General features: G+C 37.7%; 1 protein-coding gene across 3 annotated transcripts in view; it reads right to left on the bottom strand.

Annotated features, from left to right (window-relative positions):
- LOC124884263 (calsyntenin-2-like) overlaps nucleotides 1-12,453 on the bottom strand; it is a 453,652-nt gene that overhangs the window by 38,995 nt on the left and 402,204 nt on the right. For all 3 annotated transcript variants that reach the window (XR_007042408.1, XM_047392088.1, XM_047392089.1), the window contains exon 9: nucleotides 1,853-2,015. Coding sequence is in view for 2 of the 3 variants with exons in the window: in XM_047392088.1 (XP_047248044.1) it covers nucleotides 1,853-2,015 (163 nt within the window). In the remaining variant the exon portion in view is untranslated. The remainder of the gene's footprint in view (nucleotides 1-1,852; nucleotides 2,016-12,453) is intronic.

Below are 12,453 nucleotides of genomic sequence, written 5' to 3' on the forward strand. Positions count from 1 at the left end.
ACTGGACCCAGCTGCATGACAAAAACCCAAAGCGTATCAGTAAATCCAACAAGATATGGAATGTCCTGGGCTGATTCAAAGACCAGATCTTATTGAGATGATGTACGGTGGCTTAAAACAGGCTGTACATACAAGACACTTCTCAAACATGGGGAAAACTTTCCTGACTGATGTCAAAGATTGGTAGAAGGCTACTAGAGGCCACTGAAGTTATTTCAATCAAAGGTGGTAAGACTGGGGTTCAGGGGTTAGGGTATTCCAGCTTTTTTCCTGTTAGAAAATGCAATTTAGTGATTTTATTTTTTGTTTAATGGGTAAAACAAGGTTAGATTTTGGTGTTAACTTCCAAATAAACCAACTTTTTTCCATAGATGAAATGAAAAAATTTTGAATATTTAATGGAATGCCCTATTTGTTTTTACATAACTATGTGATAATATTACGAGTTGTTCATCTTCTTTGCTTACACATGATTGATTTATTTCTGTCTATGCTAGTCCACTATTGACACTTTCATTTTCAAAGCACAAATCAAATCCTTGTTTTATTCAGATCAGAAAGCCTTTTTTTACATATAAAAATTGTCATGCTGCAAAACCCCACATGTTAGCAACTGCTAACAATGTTAACAGCTGGTTTAATTACAGGTTTTACACACTGGCTGATGCACTCAAAATCCTGTCACATTAAACCAGATTGGCTCCTTTGGGTAAACACATGAAATACAATAATTCCATGTGAAATTTATTTGCTGTGGTCCAAACAGAATATGTTCTCATTAGACAATGCTCACTCGCCATTTGTGTGTTATGAACCATGAAATTAAATCATTAAATTGAATTAAATACAACAGACTATTACTGCAGTATTTACAGCTGGCAAATATTTTATTTACTCCACAATCACACTCCATCAAGCTGTTTACTGAGAGAACTTTATATCGGCCACTGAATGTTTTATAAACACAACCAGTAAGCTAGAAAATGCAGATAATCACTCTGGCAATTCTGCTCTGAAAATGGGTTCACAGCAGAAGCTTCAGGAGTCAGTCACACAACAGATGAGCTCATCTTTGCAATCAATATGGCAGACACTAACAGCTTAGCGCTGTGAAAAGGCAATCTGCTGTGGCTAATGGCTTATGTTAAGATTTTAGCAGCGCCTTTATGACTCTTAACTGAGGCTTAGCCCAAATTGTAAAACCGCTGCAATACTCTCTCAACTCCCTTTTCAATTCAAGTCTCTTTTAATCTTCCCAAAACCATGTTGTGCTGTGTTCACTGAAAGAAATGGGAGGGTAAGGAGGAAGAGGAAGAGAGAGGTAGGGTGGCGCGGTCTCTGCCAGAGATGAAAGCGACAAAAGATGACCCGCTCGCGCTCTCACACAGAGGGATATCTTCATCTGAGGCAGAGCATCACTGAGCAGCTCTTTGGTCTGTCAGATCAATGGTAGGGGGCACCGGGGGTAAAAAGTCTCATTTCTTCTATCTGTGTCCAATTAGCAGCAGCTATCAGTTTAGAGGACACTTTAATAGTGGGTCTTCATTCAGACTGGGTCAGTCGTTTGTCAAAGGCAGACTAAGGGCTCTTCTTAATTACATTGTTCATTCAAGGCCAAAGAACATGGTCCACACCCAGTGTCTCCCTGATAGTAATACTTCAGCATTAATATTCTGGAGTTTTTAATATGAGGAAGCAGCAGAATCCCTAAAACCCAAGTAATGACTTTGACTTTTACTGTATGTCCAAACTTTTGTTTCAGTTGAACACTTTTCCACTCTCCTGTGAGGCAACTGGATTCAAGTAAGAACTGAATACCTCGTACTACTTATAACATCATCACCATCATCACCTTGCCAGCAGGCACCAACTGTAAGCTGCACATCAATCTGCGACGAGTGGATAGGCCAGTCATCTGTCACCAGGTAGGGATCGTAGGTGACTCCATCCACGTAGAGCATCACCACCGGGAACTCCACGTTGATGACGTAGTAATGCCACTCCTTGTCACATATCTGGAAGGAAAGAAGCAAAAGAAGAGGACACATTAGTGCATGGACTGTTTACCCTAAAGATCCTGTTCAGCAACGTGCTGTATGTGCTGTACATTTCCAATGCCAAAATTACATGTTTGCTCACATATGGTATCCTCAATATGAATCAATGGAAGTCTTGCAAAGAAACTATTGGATGTTTCAACTTTAGCTTGACTGTGAGTTTCTTGTCCCTAAGGGGGAATTATTTTTCACCTTCAAACTACTTGATGTATCTATAAGAACAACACCAGTGTGCAGAAAGGTTCCTATCTCTTTTCCTTTCAGTTTAATAAAGCTGATTGACATTCCTTTGGGTTTCACTCTGAAACAATTTCTTGCAATTTACTGTGATGCAGTCTTTTAATAACATTTATACACTGGGAAAGACGGCCAACAAAAGGGCAAAAATGCAACCATCAAGTAATGGCACACGAGTTCCAATGTAATGTAAAGCATTCTTAGAGGGCCTTTTGCTGGTTGTCTTTAAGATATAATGACATTGTTATACATATTTAGAAGTTAAATATAACACATCACCTCTGCTGAAGCAGTCTTAGGGGACAAATTAAGACCTCAGTGGGAAGACAGATGTTTCTACATACAGTTGTAAAAAAAATCTTACTTCCCAAACAGATTTGTAAATACAATAGTTTGTTTTCTGTTTCGTTTTGTTTTTACTTGGAGAGTCTATTAGTTTTTAAGTTAAGCTTTCTCTGCACATTTACAAAATAAAAAAAACAGAGGGATTATTTTAGATCTTATAAATGCATTTCTATTATGTTGACTTTTAATAATTAAAAAATATAGATACATTTATGCTTTCTAACATATTTAAGTGAATTAGATGAACTTTGAAGTTTCTTTCAGCAGCCTTTTGCTTTTCTTGTTTATATAAGTTACAACTTTTAGTTTCACTCAGAAATACCTAATACTAAATATTAAAAAAATCAAATGTTTTTGCCGAGATCGTTTATGGGTGGCGTAGTTTCCTCTGTGTGAAATGCTCAGTAAAAATTGCACCTCTTAGGAGAAACACCTCGCTGAATGGTTCTCCAACATGCTTGACTGCGTACCCTGCCTTGTTGTGAGATTTAATTGCAGTGGCTTGACCACGTCTGCCTGTCGAACTTTCCTTCCCCTCTTCTCTCCTTTCGGACCTGTGCTTCAGCAGTGGCAACCCTCATCAGGCCGTGTTTTTCCTCTTTCAGCTCCTTTGATATAACCTGGGACAGCCTTTGAACATTCAGCCTTGGGTAACCTCCCTCTTTAATGAGGAGCTCTCAGATGCCTGCTTATTAACACCATGCTAGCATGGCAGATGGGAGTTCTAATCAATGCGGTTCCTTTTCCCAGTTATGGAGGAGTGAGGTACAACATCTGGCCCACTGATAATCATTCTGCACAGCTGCTTCATGCACATGCAGTGCGTTGATCTGCTGAGACGTTGCTGAGTGTAGGCAAGGGGGATAATCCTGTTAAGGTTTTGATGGTTCTGCAGTTGTGATTGAATCTAATGGGATTGAGTTTACTTAGCTATTTAGGATGTTAGAATACCACCAAAAAAAGCCTACCACATACAATTTCCTTGCTCTGCTTTACATCTTATCATGATTTAATTATTTTTTTTAGTTCTTTTGGATATACTAAGTATTGAGCACATCCTGGAAACCGCCAATTCTTTTTTATCTTTAATGTCTCCGTAAGTAAGATTTTATTGCCATATTTTAAACGTGGGAAATCGTATTACTCAGCTACTGGGTGTAATGCAGCTATGTACACTAGCGTGCACAAACATTAATTCCTTTTGCACTTTTTGCCGCTCAGCATTTCAAAGAGATCTCAGGCCCATCTGGGATGCAAGGCCCTAGCGGGTGACTTCTTCTTGAAAGCTTCAAAGGGGAAATGGTGCGGCAATATTGCTCAGGAGGCTGTTGCCTGAGCAGGCTTTTGATGATTGTTTGGTGAGATCTCTCTAGACTAGAAGGAAGAAGAGAATAGCAGGGCCGCATGTGTTGACAGAAAGCAGAAGACCTATGAGTAAAATAAAAACAACAATCTAAGAAGCTCTAAAAAGAAAACCTCAGTGAATGGCACATTTTGTGGTTACACGGAGGTTAGTGAAAGGGCGTTGAAACATTTCAGGTACATTATGCTTTAGACCAATTCATTTTTGCATAGAAACCAACATCAAATGCTGTGACAGATTGACAGTATCTGAGGAGACATTGGCCATCTATAGAGAGATGGGCAGAGCAATGCTAGGCTACAAACACACATATTTATTCATCATTAGGAAAATATAAAATGAACTTATTCAACACTTAACTTTATATCTCAGACCAGAACCTTGAGTATCTAATATGTAAAAAATTAGAAAGGATGAGTGATGTCAGACATTTTTAGCGATGTTTGTAGACATAAAGCACCAGCATCCGCGCTTCTCGTCTTTGCAATACAGTTCAAGTGAGAAGTATAAACATATTCATCATGGCCATGAATATGACATTAATTATGAGGTCATAAATTATTTGAAATATAAAACATTGGTAGTTTTATATTGATAGATTAGGATAAAAATTATTCTTGCTTTTCTTTTAAACATATTGTCAACATTATCAACTGTCAAATATGTTATCTTAAAACTAGATATTTATATACACTGAATAAAAATATATATATGTTCCTTTCTTTTTGTTACCTTTTCCAAATGTAGAAGTTATACACAATGACCCTGATCTTCAAAAGGTTTACGTGTACAAAACCACACGCAAACCTCTTTGCATAAGCAAAGCTGATCTACAAACGAGGTGGTAATCGGATTGCGTGTGCAAAGTCAGCATAACTGCGGTGCAAACGTTTTAGCGTGTTTGCCTTCATGAATATGCAAAACATATGAAAATGACCCAAATTTATGGGAGGAGGATATGCAAATGTCATCCCTTACCACCCGCAATGCAATTTTCAAAGCCTGAAATGGTTTGCTGACGCAATTTTTGCGTGTGGATTTAGCACGTTTGAAATGCAGGTGCTAACTGGGACGCAAAAATGTCTGCTGACCAAAAATAAAAATATGAAAAATAGATGAGAATAGAGGATTCTATGTAAGATTATCTAAGTTCTGATTTGGAGCCAACCACAATCAAAAGCCATGATATTTGTCCTATGGTAAAACTCCTTGCAACACCATTCCAGCGTTACATCGCTGTCAGATCATCTGCTGAATGCGCACAAACCTGATCATGGCAAAATGCAACCATAAGTGATGAAGCGTGCACAGCCTGTAATCGCACATCATGTAGAAGACCCACTGTGCTTTGATGTTGATAAAATAATTAATAGGAAAGAACCAAAGACATTATAAGGTAGATTAAATCATTCATTTGTAAACTGGATGCTAAAATCACTTCTTAGCAGGTGAAAAATCCCCATATTAAGTCAGCTTTTCCATGTGGCGACAAAGACAGTGTATGGTCTAACCTTGTCACTAAACAAAACACATTGCTTTTTTGACAGTAACGTTATGTCATCGCAGAGCAATCGGAGCTGGATCAGTTTGATTACGTTGTTTAAATGTGAACATATGCCACGGGAGGGTTTTGTTTTGTGTCACCAAAAAACTGTTTAAACAATCAAACATGTATATCATTAAAATATTGGCAACATCAACAACACAAATTTAGTAAAATCATTGGAAAATTATTTCTTTTTACGTACATAAATGTTTGATTTAACTTTGTGCAGGACAATTAAGTGACGTTATGTTTTAAAATTAGCAAAGCTAAAACATACAGATTGCCAACTCCTACAACAATCTATTTTTATGTTGCTAATGTTACGTTCAGGCTTACATATTATGGCTGTTTGAATTCTTCAAACATATATTCTCAAAAAAACAACAGAACCCGGTCAGTCTCCGAAAAGAATTTATCACATTCTGGGTTTGGATTGGACCAAAGGGCAGATAAGAGCTTGGCAGCCGCATGATGAGAGAAAGGCTTCTCTTTAATTAAAGGTCTCCAAAACGGAACATAATCCAGCATGTACAAACATGAGTCGAGCCAAAAACGTATATGTGTTCACAGTTCTGTACCGTAGCAAAACTGAGCATTAACAGGGGTAGTGAACGAGGAATAGTGACGGAGGAACCAGCGGGGAACGAAGAACACAGACCAACTAATATATAGGGAGAAAACAAAGGCAGGTAATCACAAGAACTAAGAACAGGTGTGGCAAGGAGACATGGAGGCATAAGGGACAGGTGGAACTCATTAACAGTAAAGGAAAACATAGACCTAAGCACAGTTAACACAAAAACACAAACCAAGTCCAAGGATGTCATACCATGACAGAATTAAAAGATCAAGGGAGACATATTAATTAACAGACATATTTGTCTTATATATTATATTGTTAATATTGATTGGCCAATTTGTTGCGAGTTACAAACCTGCTGTGAGTAGCACAACATAAGTTAACTATACTGCAACAGTCCAGAAAAGCAAGGGCCAAACAAAACAGAAGGAAAAAAAAACGCTATTTGGGATCTAAGTGTACAATGACCTTAAACAATTTACAATAGCACAAATGACAATGTCATAGCTTTGCGTGCTTAATAATTTTATAACATTTAAGTTAAATGGAGGCATGTCTGTGGAAGTGTTTTAAGACAACACATTAAACACACTGCTTTTTTGAGTGACATGATGTAAAAAATTTAAATAAATCAAATAATACTTCAGGAAGAGAGGTGGTGACATCCTCGGGTACATCTTCTAGATTCCTGAAGGTACCACATTTATCTGTTCAAACAGTTATCTACAAATACAGTATAAACACCATGGGAATAGAGATTCTGTTTCTCTGAGAAGAATGTGTTTGGGTGTGCAATATGTTCATCGATGCCAGAACAAAAACAAAAGACCTTGTAAAGATGCTGCTGAAGCTGGTAGAAGAATGCCCACAGAGAAAATTTCCTGTAACAATTGGTTGATTGGTTGGTAGTGAGGAAGAAGCCACTACCAAAGGGAACAAAAAAGCCAGATTACTGTTTGCAAATGCACAAAGGAGCAAAAATGGCCTGAAATTCTTGGCCATAATAGCCCTCATTTTATTTGAAGGGAAAAGGGGGACGCTCTAAAACCAGACACCCTAACTGTGAAGTATGCTGGTGGTGCCGTCATGATGTGGCTGTGTGTTGCTGCAGGAGGGACTGGGCGCCTCACAAAACATATGTCATAATAAGGAATGATACAATTTATGTAAATATTTGGTTTCATCTGTACATACACCATTACTAATATTTGAAAATATTTTCTGAAGCTATGTGTCTCAAACAGACTTCTTGGAACTATCTGGCACACTTCTGGTTAAAGATGTAAACACTGTTTTCTGTACTTTAAGTAAAGTAAACTTGAATCTTTGTTTTATGGCATGGACCGGCCTTTTAAGTTTGCAGTTGTAGAAAGTTATCAGTGTTATTATCATCTGAATTTTTCCATTTCAAAATCAGTCTAAATGTGTGTTAGGATTATTGCTCTGTTGGAACATCTACTTGCTTCCAGATTTCCACTATATAGTCATTGATTTGATGTAAAGTAAAGAAATAAGAAAGAAGTCCAGCTTGTTCTATCCTCTTTGTACAATGCATCAGCCCCACAGCATGATGCTTCCACTGCTATGCTTGATAGTTTTTACAGCATCTGTTGCTGTGAAATCTGTTGCTTTTAAAGTTGTTACTGATCATTTTACTGTTGGAAAAAGGTTAAAAGTATTAGATACACTTTCTCACTTAATGTGTCTCTTTATTTTCATGACTATTTACATTGTAGAGCCTCGCCAAAGGCAACAAAACTGTGAATGAACACACATGGAATTATATAGTGACCAAAAAGTGTCAAATAACTAAACATTTTTATATGTTAGGTTCTTCAAAATACCCACCCTTTGCTCTCTTGGAGTTCTGTCAATGAGCTTCATGGCGGTCACCTGAAATGGTTTTCTAAAGAGTCTTGAAAGAACTTCCCAGAGGTTCATTGAGAGATGGCCAAAGGTTAATATTTCAGTCATCACAGCAAAGGGCGACTTCTTTAAAGAATCTAAAACATAAGACATATTTAAAGTTCCTTTAACATTTTTGTTTGCTACTTTATTCCATATGTGTTCATTTACAGTTTTGATGCCTTTATTGAGAATCTACGTACAATGTAAATAATCATAAACATAAAGAAAACAATAAATGAGAAAGTGGTTCTAAAACGTTTGACTGGTGGAGTATATATATAAATATATATAAATTTGCAAACTGTTATTACTGTGGAGTCTCCAAAGGTTGCAACTAAAAAAAAAAAAACCTGAGCACAGCATCAAATAAGGGAACAATGAAGTCATAGTTAAAGGTCATGGTATTTGTGAAGAGCTGTCCAACCACATTCTTACTGTGAGTCATAAATGAAGATTGATGATAATAATGAGTGTTTAGGTTGTTTTTTTCTTCATGAGCACAATATTTCATCTTCTGCATAATATTATTTTCATTCTGCCTTTATACAGCAACCATTTCTTTATTTTTTATTTTAATTTTCTATCTCTTAACCGGATAATGACAATATTATGCAAGAATAATTTCCTCATGAATTTGATACAGTGTTTTAGGATCAATTTTACCTTCTCTCTGTTGGAGATTTGTAAACTATACACCTTATTCCACCTCTTTTAATGTCCCGTACAGTGCCCTGTAGATTAGCTAAAACTGAAAACAGTATCTAGCCCAAACGACAGAGATGGCAAAAACATTTGGCATTTTCTAATCCCTTAAAGATTAATTCATATTTCGAGCTCTCATGTACTCCTGTTTACAGGACTAAGGCTGCATTTAATGAAAATTTTTTTGCTTGTGTGTGAAAGAAATGAAGTTGATCCCAACCTCAAAGCTTTATAGTAAAACTACAGTCCATTTGTGCGTGTACACATGCATACTGTGCTCACCTAATTGCAAAATATAGAAATATAGAGTGAAAACACTGCTAACCACATAAAACCAGCAGCTTTGCAGGATGTGATAGCTAAAACATTTGTTCAGCACCATCAAGTTGAAGCTCAGTTTCAGTAGAGCACTCCTGGCTTTGCTTGCCTGTGAAAACCAAGCCAGAAGTTTTCCGTTCCCCAAAGCCTCCTCTTCCCCATGTCTCTGATGCAACTTGACAGATGGAAGAAATGAATGAAAAAATAAAAATAACCACACAAACAAAGGAGAGGGAGGACTCGAAACAACCAGAAGCCAATGAATAGAAAGGGATTGAGGTGGAGAACGAAGACAAGAGACATCAAAGGACCCTCCATCATCTCTTGGGGCACTTGTCGGGTGAGACAAAAACAAAAGTTCTATTGCCTCCCTCTATCTCACTCTTTCTCTCTGCAGTTTATTTGCTCTCCTCTCTTTGTTGCCTCTCTCTCCATAAGAACTTGACTGTGGGAGTTGTTGCCTCCAGTTCTTTGGAGTTGAAAGGCTCTAGAAGATCTGTCACCCAAACCATCATCTTAACTTCAAATATAAGATGGAAAATGAGATAGAAGGACGGAGTGACGAGGTGGTATGAGAGAGAAAACTGGCCCATGGAGGAAGGTGGAGGAATGTAATTTAATCACAGCTGGAAATAAAGAAAATGATGAAAAATATTTTAGAATAATTCTTCTTTTTCAGAATGCTCAAAAACGAAAAATGCACTTGCAAGTATTGTTTTCTTTTTTTTTTTAAGGTGTGATGGGCAGATGCTCCTGCACAGGTGTTCCTCATTCTGACAGCAATCAGCTGGAAACCCAGAGATGCGACGCCTTCGGCTCATGGTTCTTGCTCTATTCTCCACCTCCAAGCCCAACATTCAATTGCCTGTCCACCCTCCAACGCTCTCCTCAAGTCGCAGCGAAGTTTTTCTGGATCGCTTCTAACTGGACATCACAGGAACTAGTCGGCTCACTGCCTGCCAACCACAGACGCTGTGGGAAAAGACTAATTCTCCCCACTGTCTCACCCAGCCTCTCACTCAGTAAGTCCGCCTAACAAAATCACTAACAGCAAGATCTTTTTCCCCTGTGTCTGGACCCGTCTAAGTTTTCTTTTGCCTGCCTAGATAAACTCCAGTCCAATCCGCATACCCAGTCCTCGTTCCTGTTCATCCTCGCATCTTTTTGATAAACTGTTTTCAAAACTTTTCCCTTTGCCTCTCGTGGTTGTGTGGTATCAGTCTTAACCAGCATTATGACAAAGCTAGTATACAAACACATCTGCAGCTCATACCAACACTGAAAAAAACAAAATTCCTGTCCTTCATAAAATAGTGTTTAATAGAGATACAACAATACATTCAGCTCATGAAATCATAAAGTACATTAAACTGGTTCATTAGAGTGATGCAGTGATTTTAGAAATATGTTTGAAAACACTAAAGGAATTTTTTTATGGTTTAAACATGAAGAAATGTTGCGCATCCTATCTCTGAAGTAGGTCTGATGCTTTTGATCCTGGTTTTGTATAATGTCATTTTTGTTTGGGATGAAGGGTGTAAACAGGGTGCTACTGTTTTAGGATGGTGGATGTTACTGTTTCCATGACATTATCATCTAACTTTTTGTTTAGTTGCTTTGTCGTATTGTTGGGACCCCAGCCATGATTACAAAATGAAAGGCCAGTACGAACTTTTCTGGAACTTTCAAAATAAATCGCATTAACCTACATACAGCACAGCCAGGAAAAGGGGATTACTTGTTTATGCCCAGCGGACTTCCTGTGACGTCACTGTCTGAATAAAAACACCACTGTTGCAACAAGCTGACCTCTTCCACCCAGGTCCCCAAAGGAACTGGATGGAGGGACACAGCGCGCTAATGTCTCTTTGATGGGAAACAGACATAACTCTTCAAACTGGATCCAAGAGTGTCATACAATCACGCGATCATATGCACTAAGTTAAGTAGGAATGAATAGCTGTTTTTATATCCGGTATTCATTCATGAACGGGGGTAATTAAGGTTCAAGCGTTGCTTGACTTTTCTCTCTGAGGTCTACAGAAGCAAACTGTGTTCCAGAGAGTTCCCAGCAGAGACCCTGTCTCTACGATGCCGAGTGGAGCAGTTTTCGCGGTCTGAAGGAAGGACAACGGGACCGCATCACCGTGGCTACAGCTGTAACGTGCAGTTTGGCCGGCCGACAGAACGAGCCGCCCCACCCCACAGCTCCTGAGGTTAGCTGCAAGTTAACCCTTTGTTCACTGTGGATGTTTTATTCAAACTTCGTTGCCCTGGACAACTTTTCCTCAGCACGGTTCACGTAAGAGGTTAGCTTTGGGCAGAGAGAAGTAATTTAGAATGAAATAATCTAAACATTTTTCGTTTTATGACGTTTGGTTTTTTTTGTGTTGAAAACTCAGCCATCTTAGTGCTAGCAGATTATCTGTTCAGCACATGTGCTCAGTTTGTGTGTCCTGTGTTTTTTTTTGTTTTTTTTTAAAGTTAAGACAAACTTTATTTAAAGGGTGATTTTAAACACAGAAGATCGGCCATAACGCGCCATCCACACTTATGCATTTTTACCCTTTAATTACTGGTCTTTTAAAGGTATATGTTTGATTCTGATAAGCTATAAGCTTCTTTTGTTTGGGTGTGTGTGTATATACAGGGGTTGGACAATGAAACTGAAACAGCTGTCATTTTAGTGTGGGAGGTTTCATGGCTAAATTGGACCAGCCTGGTAGCCAGTCTTCATTGATTGCACATTGCACCAGTAAGAGCAGAGTGTGAAGGTTCAATTAGCAGGGTAAGAGCACAACAAAAATAATATTTCCTTAAATATTATTTTGCTAAACTTGATAACTAAGTAACGCAATTAAGCCCATTTCTCAAAGATTTTTATCTTATTCAAAATAATATTTCTTTAAATATTATTTTAATAAATAAAGGCAGCTAATTAAACACCGTTGAGAATTGGTCATCCAAAAGGTTGTTTTATTCAGCAAATCATTCTTTAAAATAGTATTTTATTAAAATAATTTATCTGATCTTGCATTGTGAGTGGTTGTCTAAACGTTTGCTGATTATTGCCTAAGTTGGTTCCAAGACTAACTTAACTTCACTTCCAGATTCTTCAAGATAATCCTTGGTTCTCAAACATAAATAACATTGCATGGTAATGTTGCATCACTCTTGCGGTCATGGTCTTCAACCATCTTTGATCAACTTGTTTATATTGTACATAGCCTATTAGTCTTCGTTATTCTTTAATTCTGCTTGGTAGTTTAGTTGGATTATTTTAGCATAGCAAAGAGTTTGTTGATATATGTTTGACCTGAGTTGACTTATTTTTGTTAATAAATTCTTGTATTTTAAGAAATTGTGAGAATTCATTCCATATGTGTGCAGTTTTGCT

This window comes from Girardinichthys multiradiatus, chromosome 18 (genome assembly GCF_021462225.1).
Source record: "Girardinichthys multiradiatus isolate DD_20200921_A chromosome 18, DD_fGirMul_XY1, whole genome shotgun sequence".
Lineage (NCBI taxonomy): Eukaryota > Metazoa > Chordata > Actinopteri > Cyprinodontiformes > Goodeidae > Girardinichthys > Girardinichthys multiradiatus.